This window comes from Thunnus maccoyii, chromosome 19 (assembly GCF_910596095.1).
Source record: "Thunnus maccoyii chromosome 19, fThuMac1.1, whole genome shotgun sequence".
Lineage (NCBI taxonomy): Eukaryota > Metazoa > Chordata > Actinopteri > Scombriformes > Scombridae > Thunnus > Thunnus maccoyii.
The window spans coordinates 11,219,333-11,242,725 of NC_056551.1; the positions used below are offsets into that span (position 1 = coordinate 11,219,333).

General features: G+C 38.9%; 1 protein-coding gene across 2 annotated transcripts in view; it reads right to left on the reverse strand.

Moving 5' to 3' along the window:
- The window catches only part of LOC121886247 (matrix metalloproteinase-17-like), a 112,048-nt gene that overhangs the window by 43,453 nt on the left and 45,202 nt on the right, over positions 1-23,393 (reverse strand). For both annotated transcript variants that reach the window (XM_042396211.1, XM_042396210.1), the window contains exons 2-3: positions 3,679-3,811; positions 503-638 (exon numbers count right to left, since the gene is read on the reverse strand). In XM_042396211.1, the coding sequence (XP_042252145.1) occupies positions 503-638; positions 3,679-3,718 (176 nt within the window). In that variant the 5' untranslated portion in view covers positions 3,719-3,811. The remainder of the gene's footprint in view (positions 1-502; positions 639-3,678; positions 3,812-23,393) is intronic.

A 23,393-nucleotide genomic window follows, 5' to 3' on the forward strand; every position in this document is an offset into this window, starting at 1 on the left:
ATATCAATCAGAGACAAAACTCCAGCAATACTTGTAGTATAAAGAACAACTTTATTGTGAGAGCAATACGTTTCTGACCCGGATGAAGGCCACAAGCTTAAAAGCTTTGGTCTCACAATATAGTTGTTCTTTATACTAAGAGTGCTGCTGGATTGCGTATGTGTCAGTGTTTGCAGCTGCCTGTACAGCAGGTGCCGGTACATACAATCATAGCTTATTATGTGGTTGCCAAACAACAGCAAGACGCCTCTCAGTGCCAAAAACACACCAATGTAATCAGGATCAGAACTCATTCTGAGTCCATTGTCCACAATCTGTGTGTGGAAGCATTCAGCATTACTACAGATGTGACAGGTGACTGATCAAAATTCAGTGTGTAATCTGCACATTGTCAATAAACATTGCCAAGCACCCTAACAGAAACTCTGATCATATCTGGACATGATGATCATTTCATTTTCAACACAGTCTTTAGTTGTTTGTTTGTTTCATTGTTCCCTACCTCCAGGATAGATGCCTCTTATTCCATTTGTTCTGGGGAGTCAGGCCTCGTTTTCTGCGGCCCACTGTCACCTCAGCCTCAGACACATCTGGCAGAGAACATCTGGGTGTTTTCATTAGGCCCAGCGTGGCTTGGTCTGGAGAGGAGAGGAGAGGAGAGGAGAGGAGAGGAGAGGAGAGGAGGGGAGAGGAGAGGAGAGGAGAGGAGGGAACAAACAAACACCACAATTATGACTTTAATACTTTATTTTTTGGAAAACAAAGTAAACAATGAATTAATAATGATTATGTTTAACATAAAGTAAATGTATAAAGTATATAGACAGCTGACCTAACACCACCACGGTTCAACATTTATTTGAAAATAGCAGCGTCATACTGTACGTGCTCCTATATGCATAGATATGAGGATGTACAGGAGGTTACGAGAGGCTGTTAAGGCGATAAATCATACATGCTCTCTAAGATACCATCTTATATGCACAATCACACTCTTGCACAGACTAGCTTTGGGGCCATAAATTATACTTGCTCACACGCATCACTGTACTCTCTTAAAATCATTCTCTCTCTCGAAGCACGCTCTCTACCCTCCGTAGTCATATATGTGAGATGGAGAAGTGGTCTGTTTGATAAAAAATACGATTATTTGTAGGAGAGAATTGCAGCGTGCATGTGCAAGTGAGCGTAAATAATGATAGTGTACTGCAAGTGAGAGAGAAAGTAGAATGTATACAATGTAATACACTATTATTCTGTTTTACACATAGCACTATTATCACTCACATATACAGTGCTATCATTCTACAATGTGTGTAAAAGTGATTCATCTTTATAAGGAATCTCATGGTGTGCAGAGATAAGTGTAATCTGTGCAATCGAAAGCAATTCAATACAAAAGAAGTGCAAAAAACATCATCTTTCTAACGTTGAATGGTTGTTGAGACTGTCAGAATGACATTCCATTCAATACAATGGCAATTTCTAAAGCCATAGATTGTGTGTTTTTGTTGGCTGGATTGCATGATATTGCATTATATTGTAAGGTTTGATAACATTTTGTCCCTCAGGCACACTTAAAAAAACACATTAAAGTCTGTGTGAAGGAAAATGAGAGATTTCTTTTTAAACACATTATACATGTTAGAAAATAAATGCTGAAAACATGTGAAAAGACTGTGACCTACAGACGGCTGACAAATTAAAGGAAAAACTGGTACAGGTCTGAATGCTTGACCCCTACAGTGAGGGGATCTGGTGGCTCTGTTATGCTGTGGGGGGCATTTTGCTGGCATGGTTTGGATCCACTTGTCCCCTTAGAGGGAAGGGTCACTGCAAATCAATACAAAGTTGTTCTGAGTGATCACCTTTATCCTATGATGAAACATTTCTATCCTGATGGGAGTGGTCTCTTCCAGGATGACAATGGCCCCCATCCATAGGGAACAAGGGGTCACTGAATGGTTTGATGAGTATGAAAATGATGTGAATAATGTGCTATGACCTTTGCAGTCACCAGATCTCAAACTCAATGGTGGTGATGTGTGAGAGTGCTGTCTAACGCCTGAGACACACTGGATGCCTGAGCAGCGCGTGTGCATCGCGGAACCTCTTGCTTTTCATTTTGGCGCCCATGTTAACAGGTTAGAGCAGTCACACAGCCCACGTGAGACGTGTGTCACGTGAGGCTGCTGCGTTGCGTCATCAAGAGATTCGAGGTCTTGCCTATTTTCTCCATGTGACGCGCGCGGTTCTCAGCAGAAATAGACAGGGAACACGATAGAAAGATAGGACTGCCAGTGGCAGAAGCGTTGCAGCAGACACGCTTCCTGTGTGGATGCTGCAAGTGTACGCAGAAGTTCAGCGACGCACATGCACTGCTGAGGTTCACACATCCAGTGTGTCCCAGGCGTAACACGTCAGTCCGCAATATCCCATAGGTGTTCAACTTGGTTGAGATCTGGTGACTGTGAAGGCCAGAGCATATGAATCACATCATTTTCATACCATACCATATTCAAACCATTCAGTGACCCCTCGTGCCCTGTGAATTGGGCCATTGTCATCCTGGAAGAGACCACTCCCATCAGGATAGAAATGTTTCATCATAGGATAAAGGTGATGACTCAGAACAACTTTGTACTGATTCACAGTGACCCTTCCCTCTAAGGGGACAAGTGGACCCAAACCATGCCAGCAAAATGCCTCCCAAAGCATAACAGAGCCACCAGATCCCCTCATTGTGGGGGTCAAGCCTTCAGACCTGTACCACTTTTTCTTTAATTTGTCACCTGTCTGTATTTACTACTGAATTATGGAGTTAGAGCGTTAAAATGTGTTTCACCATCTCTGTGTTCAGGATTTTTTGGATGGGCTTGAAATGGTGGCTCGACGACATAGAGGGGTTACTAGCATGACCTCCCCCTGCTACTATATAAACACTAGAGTGCACATACTCATAGTTACTATTTTTACACTGGGTAGTTTTACAAACTTTCATTGGACACAACTAGTATTCACTTTGGATAATCCGCTGTGACTGGTGAATGGGGCCTTTTTTGGTCAACGTTAGTGCTCAAGGAGTTATTTTAAATCCAGCTGAGGCATTCATTGATGGGTAGAGCCACCAGCAGCTTCAGCCTCAGCACCGGCTGTGTGGCTGGAAGGTCCCTGGCGAGAGGGAAAGCATTTGCCGGGCAGCACTTCACCAAAAAGCACGGTGTGAGAGGCAATTGCTCCAAGGGTGATGGCCACAATGAAGTCGCCAAGGACTTTTCAGCAAAGAAGTGAGTTACATTAAGTGCACCGAACTCCATTGAAAAAAACAACAATTTAACATAACGATGATTGGTGACAACTTGTTAACTAGTCATTTAAGTTACATTTTTACTGAAACAAATCCACATTTACCTACAAAATATGTGCTGAATTTAACAGCTGCTCATGCACCTACAAACAAGGCCTATTTTAAATTGTGTATTTTTATATGGGACTTTGGTTTGAACGTTGTTAACTCAGAAGCTGTTCAGTTGGGCCGTGCTTTCAGCACCTTCAGTGGACATGCTCCCAGAGTTTCAGAGCAGTAGATTCATTAAAATACAACTCCCTCTCTCACATAAAGCACCAACTCTCACACATAATCCCTTCCTTTCACCACAATCACACATAGCCACATACCTAACACTCCGGTCTCCTTCAGCCCTCCGAACTTCTGCATGGCTTTGATGGCCTTGGTCAGGGCCTCCTTGGTCTGAAGCTGGCCAGTCACCGGGTCAGGGGGTGGGAGGTAGCCGAACTTGCTCAGCCAGTCCTGGAGAGGAGACAGCAGCACAGAGTTCAAGAATCATCCTAGGAATTTCAAAGACTCCAAGTATCCAAACACTGCTGAGAAGATCTGACACCTGTTCATGTTTGCTGTCTGTGGATACTGCGTGGCTAAGCACATACAATTTGTGCATTCAGGTTCTGAGAGCTTTGTGTCTATATGCAACAGTTTGTACACATATTTGTACACATACAAAATGGCACTATTACTGTGAACACAATAAAATCCCAATTGGATTAGTCTGTGCAGTGTTATTTTGGTGCTCATTTTGGCATGAAATTGTGTTTGCCTTAAAACCTGCTCAGACCACCTCTTATCAAAAATGCAGGGCAATTTTGTGGTTTTAGTTGACAGAGTTGCACACAAACAAACTTAAACCAATCCAAATCAAAGCAAAAGTACAAATCACCTTTCACATATGTTAAGTTTTTCTGTTTGTAAATTTGCTACATTTTTTTTTCATCTACTGCAGGCATGCACCAAAACATGATCTGCCTGTTCATTCTACCATTGACAGCATATTTGGAATTGATATTTGGGGTGTTGTGTGTTTTTTATTTTTTTATTTTAGTCTTCCTACTAGCAAAGTATTCAGCCTCTCCTCTACGTTGCACCGAACTGGGCCTTGTTTGCATCAACAACTGTGGTCACCAAAATTGCAAAATGTGCTGGTCACACCACTGTGCAGAGATGTGCAGAGATTTTGCTTGCGTTTGTTCCCTGGTTCAGGAAAAAAGAGCCCACAAAAGTCTGTGATTACTCACAGGAATCTAAAGCATTGTTCATCCACAGGCCTTTTTCATACCAGACATTTTGACTTGTCATAGTAGGGAAAGCGTAGGTGTTACTAATTACATCATCTCTCAATGGGATTTTGTATTTTGAATGGCTGTTCTATATGAACATAAACAGTAGGTTTGTTAAAAAATTAAAAAATAAATAAAAAGGGAGTTTTGTTATGTGTGTGAATAGTATAATTCCTTCTGTTGATAATACTACAGTTAGCAACTGTATGGGGTATTTTATTCACAGAAACTGTGTCAATTTGATAATGAAATCTATTAGTTTCCTGGAGATTTGTTTTCACTTTGAGTCAATTATCATCGGCCCCAATTACAGCCAACTCCACTGTCTTCCTTGTTCTAATTGATTCTAGCTGTTTCTCTTTGTATCTCTCTTTCTCTCTTGCTGCTTTTGCTGTCGTTTGTTCCCTCTGTCCTCCATCTATCTCAGCTACACCCCTCCATAATCTGATAGTCAGTCAGACAACACTGATTTTTAATGGGTTTTTGATCCACACTCATCAGAGATGACGGACACAGATCGATAGCAAGGCACCAATTCTCTATTGACAACACTGGGAAAATTGATAAATTTAAAAAATAAATAAAGAAGTGACTTTAGTTCTTAGAGCTGACTGTTGACTGGTATTTTCACCCTATTGATTGGATTTGCTTAACCAATAGGGACAGTTCACAGAATACAGATGACCTCAAATGTCATCCAGGATGATGAGAAAGAACAACAATTCTTGAGGTTTGAAAATGTAGATATAAGATGCAGAGGGCAACCTGTATCAGTCTGAATAACAACTTAACTGAATAACATTAAGAAAGGTTTATAATTTTAGTTGAAGAAAAATGGACACAAATATTTTTGTAACAACCTGCTTTGACATCGACTGAAGAGGGGCTGTGAAAAAATGTCTGAATATGATTACGTCATTACCAGTTGAGCTGACAACAGTTTATTGGGGGTAAGTATAAATAAATATATAGTATGTGGTTCACTCTGTAACATGTGTGTAATAAGCCAGTTCCAACAACATCAACTCTACATGCGACTACTAGAATGTATCCAAGTAACATTCTGGGGAAACAAAAAGAGGGAATTTCATTCTAAAAAGACTTTGGAAGATATGAATTCGATTTGGCTGACTGAAACTGCTCATCATATTTGCTTCAGCTGAACTCTAGAATGTATTTTGCACAGGACGATACGATACGATACGATACGATATGATACGATACGATACGATACGATACGATACAATACCATATGATACAATACGATATGGATATGATACGTTATTTTCAGCTTACGCTGAAATTAATTTTGCGTCCTTAGGCAAAGGGAATAAGGGCTGTGGATTTTGTAAAGTGTAGTCTAGTCCTGGGGGAATGGTTTCAGGGCCAGTATGGAGAGTAGGAACTTTTGCAGCGAGCAAGACCCGAGTACAATCCACGTACATTATGGCACATCAGTATTGCATTAAGAAAGACTTAAAAAAAACCCAACCTATTCTTTAAGTTCATCTTTATTGTAACCATAGTGTGTGAGCCCTGAATTATATCACATCTTTGCCATCTACACAATAATGACTCCCTGTGTTTATACACACTACCTTATATTTTAATGTCCTAATAAATGCCAGGGAGACAGGCCACTTTTCATTTACTCATAACACTATCTATTGATGATGTGCTTTTAGTTTCAATATCTGAGCCAGGTGGTCGAAACCTGGCTTAAAAAAGGTTGTGGGAGAGCCAAAAAAAGAAATAAAGAAAATATGATGAAAAAATGATGTAATGGTGGAAAAATTGTTAGTAGTAAGAAAAATGTGAATTGTAAAACCTGGAAAGATAAAGAGAAACAGATGATTTAGAAGTCAGAGTCGGCATGTACAGTAGTCCATTGGGATTCTGGGGCAGGTATTGCTGAGCTGGAGGTTCCAGCTAAGCACTTTAAAGTTCAAAAGTCACCTAGTCCACTTTCCAGTGACTGAATGAAATGTTAGCATACTGAATGTTTTGGCAGGATTTACAGGAAAAAAAATATGAGGCAATATTGATCCCTGTTGTAAAATTTCCATGTCAGTTTCTCCTTGTCCACAGGGACGTCAGAACACAGGGTCAGATACAGAATAACGTCCCTGCAGCTGCTATAGATTCTTGCTCAAGGACCAGTTTGCTAACACTTGAGTCGAGTCCCTTTATTAGAAGGACAATTTCACTTTACCACCCCGCTGCTGCTAATTTTTTTTCTTTTTTTTTTTCTGAATATGGACCAGAAAAGAAAAACATCATGAGTGCCGCATGAACTAATAACAGGGTCTGCATATCCATATAAATTACTATGTGCTTCACAAAGATACAAAAAAGGAAAATATAGAAATACTGTATATAAAAGATTATATGCCTTAATGGATCTTTTGACTACAACTAAGCAATTTCTGCACATCAGTTGGTGCTGAAACCACAGAGAGCATCAATCTGAAGCTCTGTCTTTTTCTGTTATAAAGCAGCAAAAAAGCAAAGCAATGTGTAGAACATTTCAAACACTGAGGCAATTCAAAGTGCTTTACATAAGACACCTACAGTATATGCATTAGAGCATTTATAGACATACTGAGGAGGAAAGTAAACATAGAAACAGACAAATAATAAGGGATTCAATGCAGTAACTCTACAGCAGCTTTTAAACTAAAGATGACAAAGATCGCAACATTCTAATAAAAAGACAGAAATTCATATGAAAGACAACTGAAAGGCTGCTTTTAGTATATAAGTATTTACTTGTACTGTATATATTGGTAGCAAACAATACATCAAAAAATGCAGAGGTATGTACAATATATATGTAAGAAACCATATTGCAGCAATCAGCAGCTTGTGTAAACCACTCAGTCACAATGTCTTGGAACAAATGTTCAATAGTAAAATGCATGACGCTAAAGGCAACATTTGATTACACTAAATTCCGAAAGAAAAAAAGGATAAAAGAGAAAGGTAGTGTGAAGAGAGGGCAAACGCCTCGCTCTCCTGCAGAAACAGGAGATGCAGTATATAATGAAAGAACTGGAGCTGCCTGTATGACTCCTATATTACTCTCTCTAAATCTGTGATTAACTGCAGCATGAGGAGGCTGACGCAGATGGCCGAGACTCCCAGTCTTCTTTAATCATGCATTATTAAGACACACAGACACAGACATAACGGCACAAAATTATGTCTAACACTCCACTATTCCCACATTCTTGTACCTCAAATGAGCAGCGTGTATTCAGAAAACACACTCTGCTGAGCCCGCTGCCACTTTAGTGAGCGCTCTGTCTGAACAATCAAATCTCTTTTTGTAGTGTGCTGTCGTGTTTCCCTTGCTGTGCTGTGGTCGTGTAGATTTTTTACATTTCTTGTCCAAGAGTTTTAGAGCAGAACCAAAAAAGAAATGAGTCGACTAACAAGTAAACAACAACCGGCTCACTAACTTAGAGGTTCTTGTGTCACATTTATTCGAGAAATGTGAACAGAGTGTCCTTGGCACATTATCTTTGGTACAATTTATAAAAACTGCCTATTCTTCTTTTCTATCAAATTAAGCAACTTTATTTATGCTCTACACTGTCGCCAGTTAAATGAAGGCAGTAATGCCAATAAAATTCTTTAAAAAAGTAATGCCTCACTTGGTTATCGATCTTATCCTCCAGCTGCCCTTCAGACTGGCAGGTGTGCATTCAGTATGTTTGCATAAAATTATCTCTATATCTCTATATCCCAAGTTGAGTTTAATAAATGTATTTTGGCCCTGATGCCCTGCAGCCGTTTTCATTGGAGGATCTTTTCTGATGAATTAAAGATTAAGAGTCCACAGCCCTGCTAGCGGCTCTGTGAGTCCTTTGAGTCACATGCTAATGTCAGTACGCTAACACGCTGTTGTATTGATGTGTAGTAGGTTAATGTTTACTGTGATCATCCTCTTAGTTTAGCATGTTAGCATGCCAAAATTTGTTAATTAGTACTACACAGAGAGTACTTCTGAGGCTGATGGTCAATCCAATACTTTTAAGGCCAGTTAATGTTAAAATACTTTGTCATTGAATGTAATCTGGACTTTTTCAGAATCTTCCAGTGCTAACTTTCTATCTGGCACTGGGTTTGTTTATTAGAAAGTCATTGTGTTGGGTGTTTGTGGACACAGAGCAAGGTTGTTGTTCTACACTGTCAAGAATCCCAAACTCTGTCATCTATCTAACTGTCAGGACTGCCTACTGTTCAGGAAGGTGACTGTGAGTGAATGCGTGTGAAAGCAAAATAAAGTCAGAATTTAACCCCACAAACCACTTCACTCAGGATAGACACACACAGGAAAAAGGTGAGAGAAGACGAGAGAGAAAAAAGAGGGAAACAAGTAGTTCAAGAGAAGACTGTGGGAGAGACACAGAGAGAGAGACCTCTGATGAGAAGGACTTCTTGAGTCTTAAGATCTACTCATCCTCAAGAGAGCCTTCTGTTGTACAGCCTTGTAAACATCAAACCAAACCACTGACTATGATTTCACACACCACGAGAGAGAGTGTGTAAATGTGCGTCAATGTAAAATAGAAAGAAAGAAAGAAAGAAAAAACACACAAATACACATACAGTACACACATATAAAGGACCTACTGTATCTAAAGATGGATGTATGGTCTTTCAGAATAAGGGTGGATCGCGGGTCAGTGTGTGGAAGGTAGCTTCATCATGGTGTGTTTTTCAGTTTAAATAAAAAATGTGGTGCGGCGTGGGTAGAGTCTGTTCAGAGGCAGACTGGTTTTATAAGTTTCTGTGGGTATTTCACTACTTTTTTCCATTGTAAAATCATTGGCATACAGTTTAACTGACACAAATTTAAGCCGACCACAACTGCTGTTTTCTATGAAGGACAAAACCACCAATTTTATAAGAGCCACTTTGAAGACTTCAAGTGATGGATGGAGACCTTGATGAATTATATATATGTGTGTGTATATATATTTATATATATATATGTACACAGATATGGTCAGCCCACATGCTGGCTGAGGATGTGAGTGTAAGTGATATGTTTTTGTCCATCATCCAGAAAACAAAAAAAGAACTATTGTTTCATACACTGGCATGAGTCCTGCTAAATTGCTGACTGTGTGGGAATGTATATTTGCTATTGCTTTATGCAATCAAACATCAGAAGTAGTGACTTTATATGGATTTCAACAGCAGAGAAGCAATGGAAAATAAACTTTTCATTATTACATGATTATATTCTATAAATAGAATATTAGGGGGGTATAGTGGGTTAAGAAAAGTAACCAATGTGGACAGCATCCACAAATGATGTAAAAACAAAAATGAACGTAGTCTCTAAATAAACAGGAAAGGGTAGCAGGGTACCCAGGGTGATTTTGAATATGAATAAGTATGACGAAGGGTCTATATTATGTGATGAGTTGGCTGCATTGTCCCAAAATCTAGATGTTTTCATGACCTTAAAACTTACAAAGTAAGAGGGAAAAAGAGGAAACCTCCTTAATACATTGTTTTTTATGAAGAGTGATTGTTCTTTGGCATAAGTTTCTACCCGTATAATTAACACATATCCATGTAATTTAATTTATTCCTAGTTTTATCTCTTGCATACATTGACAAGGTCATTTTTATGTCATATAATTTGATTCTGCTACATTTATTTTGCTTTTCTTCCAGTTTTATGCTTATTATCACAGTGCTGGGCTGAATAACGTAATGTGCTACAAAGATAACGCATCTTTCTACCTCAGCCCTCCGTGTATTTCAACATCAGCTCCTTCACACATCCCATCTCTCTATCTCTCCATCCCACACTGACTCAGTGTTGCTCTGGCAGATCTTGACATGAGGTCAGTAAGCGGACATGATTTGAATCGGTCTCCAACAAAACAGAGGCAAAGGGGAAAGAGAAACGAAACAGAGTGTGAAAAAAGGGTAGATTAAATAGATTAGAGCAGCAAGTTAGAGAGAACGGTGATGGAGAGAGATGGAATCACAAAGCTGATTTTGTCAGCTGGTTCCTCTTATCGCTCCCAGGTCAAGGAGTCAAATGGCCATAAGTGAGAGTAGATCTTAGAGATGAACAAAGACAGCGAGTGAGTGTCAGATAAAAAGAGGTGAGAGAGATGGATGTGATGTGGCATGATGTAAAGATAGCAGACACAGGGACAAATTATATACATTGTACTGAGCAGGAGCATTCCCTGCAGTGGGAGTATGTGGAAATTGACTGAATTAATATAACAGCAAAGACATTGAATAAAGTTTGCAAACCAATTAATTATTTTTTTAAAAATCTTTTTAATGTTTATTTGTAGAATCAGCCACTGAATATTAAGGATGTTTGGAACTGTTGTGCAAATCACTCTGCATTCACTGTGCAATGTGTGAATGTGTGATTGTCTGACATTTCTTCTTTTTGTGGGATTTGTATTTGCCTCTTAACGAGACACTTTGATCTCCCACTGTTGTTTTAATTTGGAAATGAAGCAGAACTGAGCAACTTATGCAACAGCAGGGTAAAGATGAAAGAATGTGCAGAGCATAAATGCACACAGCATCAATGTGTTAAACAAAAAAAATGTTTTAAAGCCCCCTCTCCACTCAGAAATGTGTTTTGCTTATTGTTACTTGGGTGTTTGAGCTTCACTGTGCAGAATGATGGATGTGCACAGTTTGACACTTGAAGGATGTTTTTACATTCATCTGCTGAGGGGGGTAAGTTTCTCTGAGCTCACCTTAAATCTCAGTTAAAGGCGTGCACATACAAGTACGATATGTGACAAAAAAGGTCACAAAGTCAAGCTCAGCTCACAAACCCAGCCTTCACCAGCTGATCTCAAAGACAGCCCACATCAGCTGATGGCTCAGCTGATTCCCTTCTATGCATTCAATTGGCAAATCTCATACAGGACGCCCTATTTAAAGCTGCTTCAGTCTGCCTACCTTTACTGCTTCATCTGCAAGCAACCCTCCTCCATCCCAGCTCCTCCTTACATGCTGTGTCTGACTCAAACAATGTCACTTCTGTTGTCATTGTTGCCTGCTCGGCTCTGTACCTGGGGTTTTTGCGGCTGCTCTCCCTGCCTTAGGCTTTTCATGCAAGCACATGGAAGGGCAAGGAGCTCCCAGAACAGAGTCATACTGCCAAATATATTATATACTGCAAATGACAATAAAAGTTTTCTTTTGACTAATGTGGTCCTGACTGAAATAACAAAGTGTCCACTGATAATGACAGTGATTAAGTAACATCATTATATTTCCCATCTCTAGGCATACAGTTCACTGCGCCACTAAGATGGTACATTTTTAATTATACGTTGCTTTTCAATGGGTGGCTATAAAACATCTTGCTACAATATTGTGAGGAGGTACACTCTGTGTTGTGTGATGTTCTACAGCGGAGAGCTAGACTGTATACTTTATACTGTAGACAGCATAGGCTTACTGTGCAAACATACTGCACAAATGCAAAAACCCAGACGACCAAAGTCACAGCTGTACAGCATATAATTGCTTGCTTATCATGCTCTAAAGAAATGTGTTTTTGAGAGGATGGTTGACTACGTTTTTAGTACTTCCATCTTTTGAGCATAGTGTCATCTTCCACAAAAAGAGCAGGTACACTTACTTACACTAAGCCCTGTAAACATATACAGAGTATACCAGCTGAGGACCAGTCTGCCAGAAACAAACTAAGACCTGTTTGATCTGTCGAAGCCTTAAACTTTACAGAAAAGTTTAAGACTTCATGGAGAGGAAGAGTGATTTGGCATGTTTTTCATTTGGGTGAGATGTGTGTGGTACGCTTATCTTGCAGCCATTGCCAACAGTAGAAATGATTGCATACAGTGTACACAGTATGTGTGATATTCTGTATTTATTGTGTACACAATCACACATTTATGAATGACAAGATGATTAAGGGGTTACACTTTATCCTGTGACTCATTTGTGTCATGTCTTATTCCTTTAAGCTGGGTATAAAGTCCTGCCATAGATACCTGTGGTTTAAGTTCTGATTTATACTTGAGCATCAGATTTCCTATATCCTATTTATATCACTACACACATGTATTGTACATGATTATATTCCTCATGGTAAATGTGCTGTGATACAGAGTGACTGAGCTTCACATACTGTATACTCAAAGAACTGAAATTACATTCAGGTAACCTTGGAGCCACATGTAGTTGCCATAGGAACGGTGTAGAACTGCAACAATTAGTCAATTAATCAATTAGTTGATCGACAGAAAGTTAGTCACTAACTATTTAGATATTTGATAAACTGTTTTAGTCATTCTTTAAGAAAAAAAATGTAAAACTCTCTGGTTACAGCTTCTTAAATGGAAATATTTTCTGGTTTCTTTAGTTCTCTATGATATTAAACTGAATATGTTTGGATTGTGGACTGTTGGTCAGGACAAAACAAGATGTTTTAGGTTGCATCTTGGGCTTTGGATGTGGTGACATTTTTTTTTTTTACCCTATTCTGACATTTTAAGGACCAAACGACTAATCAATAAATCAAGAAAACACTTGACAGATTCATCAATAATGAAAATAATCATTACTTGCAGCCCTAATACAGTGTAACCCTTCAACGCAGAAGTATAAATCTGATTTAAGCAGTGTTTGTATTTAAACACCCTGCCGAAGCCTGAACGTGTGTCATCCATGCAATATTAAATGTTTTTTATTACACTCAGGACTCAGACTACTTACTTGTGACATAAATCTGAGCAGTCCCAGAATGATTATCAACAGAGAAAAAAATCTGTGAAAGGAACATCATTCATAGATAAATGATCCTGTGATGTAGGGCTGAGAGTAGACAATATGTTGCTTTAGTGTGAAAAGCCAAAAAGGTTGAGAAACATTAGTTTTAGAGGATATTACCACTTTAGTTATCTAATAGAAACGTTACTGAAACTAATCTAATCATCAGTCCAGGTCTCACCCATTTAAACATCCCCAGAAAATGCAAAGCAACAAGTAAGTCACCGGAGTGTATAACACAATTCTGAAATATTTGATACAGCGCTAAAGCAAACAATAAATCCAGTTTTATCCGCAGTTCTTCATAATAGGAGATGAAAATCAATTCATTCAGTATTTCTCAGGTTTGTCCAGTTATAATTGAATAGTTCACACATACACAAGCCCACACTCTCTATGCTTCTTAGCCTCTCTCTCAATAATCATACAAATTGTCAGTGGGTATTAAAGTGGGTATTACATCACCCAAGGTTTTGTTTGTTCTATTTTGTGCTACATTATCTGTGAAATAAAAATAGTTTTCTCTGAAATCCCATACCCTGGTCACTGCAATCCTATTATACAGTAAGGACGACATCATGTAAACAGCAAAAATAGATATTTCTTGTTTTCTGTTTGATCTTTCTTTCACTCACTCTTTCTTTCTCTACCTGTTTTCTCATTTTCGCTTCTGGTTCTCTCTATGGACTCACACCCTTCTGCCCTGACTGTTTGAGCAATGCTTCATGTATACCGGCACGTATGATGAGAAATAAGAGTGCTACACCCTGTAAAGATGAAAGAATAGAAAGAGAACAGAAAAAGATTGTGGAAAGTGAGACAGAAAGATTGAGCACAGCCTATATACAGCCCTTCAACAGAGCATGCTGTATTTAACTCCACTACATTCCATCGTCCTCCTATTACTGATTAAAGTCATTCCAACATCATACCACACATCCTGTCAGATGGGACAAATTCTCTTCCCAGTTCCCCTACAGGTCAAAGTTCACCTACCATCCCCTCAGCCTCTACATAAAGCTCAATCTGTTTCGTCCTTCCTACTTGTGAGCTCCTCCATCTAACAAAACCTCTCTCTGTTTTTCCTGATGAACAGCTGCTGAGTCCTTTCAACCTCGGCCTTATTGACAAGAAATGAGTTACCGGGAGACGTTTAACCCCCTCGACCTCACTGTCTCTCAAAGTTCAACGAAGTAGCAGTAGCCACTCCAGTGTTTACATTGTTCTTTAATGCCTCAGGGACAAGGGCAGCCCTTCACTCCCTGTCTGTTAAAAGGTTATGAAGCAGTAAGGTGCTAATATAAAGCAGAAAGAAAAGGATTCATATTGAGAAACTGCTTTATATGAAGTTGTGCTGGACAACTGCAGTATTCATTGTGCATTTGTTTAAATGGCTTTTTTTATACTAACAAATAACCCATACAAGCTCTGGACCTGTATTTCTTCTTTTTCTTCACTGTTTCTGTTGGCGCATTGCTACATTTCTTCCTATGTCACTGCCATCAACTGTCAATCAGTGTAATAGTGTGAAACCAGGCAGGACTTAAATCGTGCTGCATGATGCAAACAAAATTGGGGGCCCACTCCTAAAAACAAAAGTGCTCAAAAGTTCAAAAGTGCTACTAGTACCTTTAAGACATGGAATCATCAACAAGTATCCATCAGCCATATACAGTACACTAAATAGGAATGAAAGTAGAAAGTAGAAAGTAAAAACAAGAGTAAAAAGTCTAGAACAAACTGGAGGAAAGGTTTGCTGCTGGTTGAGGAGATACATCAGCAAAACTATACTGTATCATAAGGAGAATCTACTACCATGGTGACAAGTGCAGAAAAAAAGTCAGCTTTATTCTTTTCATTTGCGCCCTTGAGAAAGATAGCGGTGTAACATCCTATCCAAAGAGTATCTGTAGCTAACAGCGTATAAGAGAGCAGAAGCTGCAACTGGTAAAGCTGCACTATTCAGATGATGTTTTGTTCATTGTAACGAATGCAATGATTACAGTCATTGCAAAATATGTCTCAGAAGGTGTATACTCACCTCTCTGTATGTAACCACTTCCTATTAGGACACAAACCAACTCTGGTGCTTATAAATACCTTTTGTTTTTATGATATTTATGTTTATCTTTTACTTACTTTTAAAGTTTCTTATGACAGTATGATAAATGTGGACTCAAATCTGAACACTGTATGTATGGTGTTATTTCAAAATGGCACACAAATACCCAGAGTCTCACACATAAAAGATTGACTTTTCTTTCAAAAACATTCCCTCGTCCACTAAAAAGATGCAGTCTATGAGAAAAAAAAAAAAAAAATCCTGCCCCTTCTATGTCATGTCATCAATCAAAACAAAATCTCTCCTCTCTGCCAAGGAGATTTCTCTAAACCGTCTCTCTCCATAACACCCAGAGAGTGTATGCAATAGCAGCAGCGATGCTATCATTCTCCAAAGCATTCCATTCTATATCACCAGCTTATTCTGAGAAATCGTTTACTTAAAGCATTATGCTGGGATGATATAACAGGTAAGCAATGACAGCTTGTGTGTTTGAGTAAGGAGCTCCTATAAACCGAAACCAATGGCTGACTTTTAAACCAAACACTATTTCCTGAAGAAATGAAGGATTTAGTCTCACCTGTGCAAACAGAGGTGGTGAAAAAAAAACACGATATAAGAAATAGCGAGAGAGAGAAATTGGAGAAATTGCGGGTAAAGTACAAGGATGGTTGCACAGCCTTAGAAACATGTTTGATCACACACAAACGCAAAGAAAAATTGCTGCCAGATTTCCAGGCAGCAAGAAGTGAGAATTAAACTGAGCCTTGATATTATCCTCTTTCTGTGATACATTTCCCTCACCTGTTGTGTCACTTCTCACAAACAAACAGGCTCCGACTAGGGAGCCAGACTGTCTTGTCTTAGAAAGATTAACTAGACTGACTGCCAATTTAAGAGCCAGTGACTGAGAGAGCTTGAGAGCCTGCAGGTGACTGGTCTGATCTACAACAAGGATGAAAACGCTTACATGGCGAAGCGAAGGATTTATCTAAGTGGTGTGAAGATAAACTCTTTCTCAGTGTCTACAAAACTTAAGAGATCATTACAAGAAAGAAAGTCACCCAAATTCTAGTAATTTGCCATGTGCAGCTGAGATTACCACTCCCAAATTTACCATACCTAACTGCATATAAGAAAACAAAGAATTTGGTGTCTTAAAGAACCAGACATGTTGTTCGTCATCTTACAGGGACAGTAAAATAGCAATAACTCTCTAGCTCTACTAGCTATGACCCAGGAACTAGAGGACTGCATTAGGATTGGGGTCCCGCGGGATGTAAATCTCACGGGAGCAGGCAGTTTTAACTTTGCTGCAGGTGGAAGCGGGCGGTCAAAAAGTAAACTGCGGGTCCCGGTACAACGAAATTAGGCTATAGCAGATGGATTGCCACAGAACTTTGTACAGACATTCATGGTTCCCTAATGCCTAATAGCTTTCATGATCCCCTGACTTTTCCTCTAGCGCCACCATGATGGATTACCATGAAATTTGGGACACATATTCATGATCTGCTCAGGATGAATTTCAATCACTCTGTGATCTCTTAACTTTTCATCTAGCGCCATCATTAGGTCAAAATTTTAATTTGCCCAATATTTCATTTTATGAATAAATACCTGAAAAACTAATGACATTCCCATCAGCCTTGACTATACTTTGTGTTTAGTGCTAATTAGCAAAAACCTGCAACATATCAACATGTTAGCATCGTCATTGTGAGCATGTTAGTGTTATGAGGTAAATAATCTTAAGTATCTCAACAAAACTATTGCCCTGGCTTGCAGAATAATTGATAGCGTCCATAGATTTTTAGTTCACATGAGCATAGGCCATCCTTTATTCACATTACCATCAGATAATGATAGTTCTGGGCAAACACCACACATTTAGCTTTTAGCTCCCATTCATAGGCAGTAGGATGCTGTAGTGCCAACAGATATGAGTCACTACTAGAGTGACTCATATCTGTGACCCTGTGACTCTACTCTAAGTCTACTGTGGTCTAATATGGTACTATTTTTATCTACTATATGTTGTGTATTTTTAACCACTACTTCATGTATAATCCCAGCAGTTAGATTGCAATTAGGTTAAGATAGACTGAATGTTTGTGTACCTGGTGTAGCCTACAGCATATAGTGACTCCATTTTCTGAAGTCAATATTCTTGTGCATAGTCTTGAGACTGTGCAAAATTCTTCTCTCATTACTTATATGTTGTCCTTGAGAGCAGCCGGGGCACAAGTTTTTTACTGGGTTGAAATTCACAGCAGTACTTGCAATGCAGATGATAATAAATTACCTAAACTTTAACTTAAAAGCCCTTCTTTCTCTGCGCAGAATGGAGGTCATTTTACTTATGGCCAAGTCTGGAAAAAGGTAAACAACTCACAAATGCCCTTATATCTTTAAGTGTACGGCAAAGGTACAGACTGTGTTTTTATCAGTTAAAATACTAGTGTTTAGAGTCATTTAATCCATCTATAGTGTCAACATCTTCAATCTCAAAATAAAAAAAAGACAAAACAAAACAAGGCTCTTGGATGCCTTGTGCATAGCTGGTTAGTGTGTGTGAAACAGTGTGTTGAGTGAGAATCTGAAACAGTAGTGCCGTGTGTGCACTACACTAACAGCATATGTTGACCCCCTAGGTCACGCTTAATCCGAGATGTTCCTACACTGTGTGCCTCTGTGTGGGTGTGCGACATTCACTTGCAAGTATGATGTCAGAGAGGGTAAGAAGGACATATTTGAATGGAAACTTGGAGAGAGGACTATCATTTCTAATCAAATGGCATGTGTGCTTTAAAGGATAGAGGCCCTGCACAAAGAGAATAAGTGAGGATGGTTGGAGGGACTGCACTGCACAGACTGTAGCTGCAGTCACATCTTTGAACTACTGGACCAATAATATCAGGGCTCTTGCATTCATTCCAAATACAAATAACTATTCCCATGTGTTGTTTTTTTCCCCCATATCAACTTCTATTATTTCGATTCATTAATGTCTATGTTAACAATGGACATTAATGACTATGTGTAATGCAAAAAAAAAAAAAAAAACACCAAGAGCTTTCACCCAACTCTACAGTTCCCCCGAGCTCTACACAGTGTTTCAGCGTCTTTTAGCTTATTGTTCGGGTTTTACAGCCCTCAAACTCCATGTTCATTAGCCATGTTTCTGGCAGCAGCAGTCAACTGTTTCCAAAAAAATAAAAACTTTGATAAACCTATGTGTGTGGCACCCAATGACATAAAAACAACGTAGGGCCCTATGAAATCCGTTTTAATTTTTTCCAGATTGTTTTCTTTTTCCTAAATTCCACGTTTTCCATTTTAATTTTTCTGAATTTTGTGTTTAACGATTTAAACACATTTTATCAACTGAAAGAGTGTCTAATGATGTGGTGGATGAATAAGATTTCAACAATTCAAAAAGAAAGTATTCAAAATTTAATCATACATTGAATGAAATGAATATATATTAGTGAGTTTGTAATGATGCCACACAACACTTAATCAAAGAAAGTGCTTCAATACACAGTACACTCAGACATTAGCATGAAGACATGAAACAGCTATGTAAGCGCTATGGGCTGAAGCACTCTGATCACACTGTGCGCCATAAAAAATAACAATCACAAAATAACATTGGTAAAACAAGGCTTATTGTGAAGAGATCTGAACAGTGATTTTCAGATCCTCCCAAAGTCCAGCTGTAGGGATGGGAATCATTAGGATTTTATCTTTGACCTATCCATACTCTTATTGGCCAGGTTCATACTCGACAACATTTTTTGAATTATTATTTTAAAATCAGAATACATTAAGAACAGGATTAGAATTGATTTATATTTTAAATATAACTAAATAATAACTAAACTATAATAGCGGCAACAGTAAAGTTTACAACAGCAAAGTCACTATATAAACTCAATAATATCTCACTGGAAACAAATCTAAAATGTCAATAAAATAAATAATATTCCTGACATCAAAATACTGAGTGAAGTTTGGAAAGAATGAAGAACACAGGCATCAATCAGTATCAGTCCTTCCTCCTGTACTCTGTCCTCCCTCTGCTGCTGGTTGAGGGAGTGGCTGGTTTGGGAGGGGGGCTGCCGTCTCAGCCAGTAGCTAAGTTTACAGGAATTTGCCAAATTTTCAGATTTGTGGTAAACTAAGCTGAACGGCTAGGCTACATACAGACAGCTTTATTTGAGCTTGTTCATAACAATTAGCTACGGACAAAGCAGTTGAAAATACCACTTTTCTACATGTTTATGCTTGTTGAACAGGTGTTCTGATAAATGATGCTTATTGGGTTTTTACTCACAAAGCTTTTATTGCACTTTAAGTAACGAGCATGTTGTCGACTCGAGTAAAACTTTATCTTTCACATCACCTGGTTCACTGTGTGCACCACGGTGTGTGTGTGTGTGTGTGTGTGTGTGTGTGGAGCTGAGCCCTGCCCTCAGTCAAACTCTGACACAGACAGCAGAAGACAGAAGTATTGTGCCTGTAAATGCCTGTAAATGACACCAAAACATGGTAGAGACAGCTTAGGTGCATCCACGTTTTGGCAAATTCCTCAATATTGTGCGTTTTACAGTTGATTCCATTTTTATTATCAAATTCCATGATTCTGTCCATGTTTTACACAATGTGGAACTCATAGGGCCCTAAAACAATGTTAGCAGGAAGCTAATCATTGATGTGAAGCACCTAGTGACCTAAAATAGCAGAACATTTTCTCAGGAGTTGGTGGATGCAAACCAGAGCTAGAAGGAGGAATATTGAGCAGACGGACTGAATATTTGATTACATTCATCATGTGGCCAGGAACACAACTCCACAAGAATGCTAATGTAGCTCTGTGTCTGCTGGATGTGTAAATAGGCGACTATTTGCTATATTTGTCACAATGTGTTGTGTCAAATAAAGCTATGTGTTTTTCAGATCTTTACGGAGTTCTTCTGCCAAGAAAATCAATTACTGCAGCTTTAACCATTGTGTACATTCAGCATTTCTCTTTATTTTTAATACTTCCACTCCACTTATTTTGCTTTCTACCTGTTGTACTGACACTGCACCCCCTCCCCCACCCCCACCCATGTCTGAAGGCTCAAACTCAGTGAACCGTGAGATGGAGTAGGATGCGTGAAGGTGAGAAGGAGCGACAGACGATTTAAACCTCACCCTCCATCCATTGTCTTGGGGAATATACATAGGGCCAAAAACTGAAGCAAGATGGATGAGCTCTCTGTCTTGGTCAGGGCACGATGGGAATATTCGCTATGCAGTTTTATTGCTTCAGAAAAAAAAGACTGGATACAAAAAAAAGAGTGGATACAACAGACTCCACACCTGAAATGGCAATTTTTCAACAGGTGTTGGAAGACAGGAGATAAGACAGATATGAATAAAATACCCCTGGTTTATCCTTATCGTTCTGTTTCATCCTCTTTTTTTTTTAAATCCACCTAGTTTCTGCAGGTCACAGACCCAAGAGCCATGCTCCCTCTTCTTCACTCTGGCCAAGATCAAAGGTTTCCAAGGCTACAAACAATCTATAAACCAAAAGTGATGACATGCAGTTGTATGAACACTTTGTCTCTCTCAGATAGTTGCTAAACTGTCCAATTTATTTCCTTTCTTTGCATATTGTGTTCATAGTTTGTGGTAGCAAAGATAGATTGCATATTATACTGCTAATTGCTTATTATTATATTGCATCATTTATACAATAAATAGGACTTGCTACTGTTATTCTTATGATTGTTTGTTGTTTAAGTTCTAACATGTATTCTAACGGTAAAAAATAACACTAGCCCTTATTTAATTTACTGTAGCAAAAATCAATACTGTTACAGATGTAATATCGACTGTAGCCAGGTATTTAAGCTGGAGTGCAGGACTTTTACATATAAATGAACATCCGTTACATTCAAGCCCTTGCCAAACGAGTTCACACAATGCTGATTAAGCCTATCACCACCAGGTAAATCTCTCTGTATTTCACAGTATACCGGAGTTTTTGATGTAGTGTCTGTGGCGATATTCCTGTGCTGGCACACCGGTAGTGATGCGTTTTATATCAACCATCAGTGACTGGTTTACCAGAGCTGAAGTGTGCCCATAGAGCATGTACACCAGAGGCTTCCGCCAGCCAAGCCAGCCAGCTTCAGGTTTTGCCCTCCACTAACTTGACAGATGAAATAAATCCTGCCCTGTTTGTATGTTTTCTTGGCCGTTTTTTTGTCTGTTTGTGGTGTCTGGATTTAGATCTTTTTTAAATCATTCTGTTGTCTCTTTCTGTTTCTAAGAAGCTTGTTTAACCCTTGGAGCTTCAGTTCACGGCAGTAACTAACTGTTACTCAGAGTTTTTAATTGTCCAGCGGTTGTTTGTTGGCGTGTGACGCTGCAACAGGAAGTTTGAAAGCGGCTAGCTGAGATTAGCATGCTGGCCAGTGTTTTGGTTTAACCAGTGACCATGTTAACTGGTGACTTTCAGCTGAATGTGTTGTGGTTGTCATGGTGATGGCAGCTGTTGAAAACACAAACAGAACATGTACCTGTCCTCCTAAAAGTCTAAAATTATAATATGTTCAACACAATATATATTCGTCTGGTCCTTTTTATGTAAATGAAATGGTGTCCCCAACATTCACATTTCTTCACTTATTTTTCTGAAATCACTCTTTTTAAATAGCTTGCTTGAGAGGAAACGCTGAATCTCATTGCAGTATCACACTGTTGGTCAGTTGAAAGTTAATCAGATGGAAGACTGGTCAAACCTGGTCAATACTGGCTGTTTGACCACACAGTTTACACAATATTTAGCCACAAACTCTACTTTTAGTGTGTGCACAATAACAAAGCAGGTTAATCAGTTGAATATGGGCCACTTTCCAATTGAGGATAATGGTATGAAATTACAAGATAGACTATAGCTGCACTGACAATTTACAAGCCTAATGCCCAACCAGTTACTTTCTCCTGATGCTGGGACTGGTAACTATTATTTACTCTCGCTGCAAGAAGGGGGAGACAAAAGTTCCACACTGCAGGTTAAAGTAGCAGAGGGTTAATATGGTTGTATGCAGTGAAAAACAGATCTCCTATGATGGATCTGTCACACATTGTATCACTGTGGCTTACAATTCAACTTTTCATACCAAAACTAAGGTATTTTGGACACAAATTGAGGAGACTTTAGAAAAACACGCATAGGCATAATTTAATGTTTAAAAATGTGTTTTGAACAAAAGGCTGCTGTATCTATTTGGTTTAATATAATATATAAGAATTATATGCTGCTACACATAAGCTTGACAGTTTATACACCTCTGTTATGTGAGGTTAGTACACTTCTAATATGTAATGTAAACAGGCAGAGTGACATATTATTGAACCTTCAGCTGCCATATTACGGAAAGTGCCATTAGTAAACAACTGTAGGCAGAGTTCACATAAAGCATTTGATATCCGTCATCCCCTGAAAAGTGATGAAACCACCTATATTAAATTGTGGTGTTGTGGGCAAAACTTGAAATGCTTTGAAGCCGTCTGTTCCATTAAATTCACCTGCTAAAGTTATTGAATTCTAAACTTTTTTTTGGAAGAGTAGGTCACATTATTCCTGTGAACTGCACTCTGTCAATCTATGACACTCCTCAACACATAGATCCTATTGGAATACACCGGGAAATTGTCAGTTTCTGACGTCTGAAAAGGTAATGGGAGTGCTGCCTTGGCAACACATTCAACCCCACATATAATTGGAGCAGGCAACAAAAAGTGTTAATGCCTGTCTAGACACTATCAGTTCTTTTTACACCTTTCCATCATTCCTGTGTTAGATAAAGTGAGTGTCTCTCTCTTGATGTCTCAC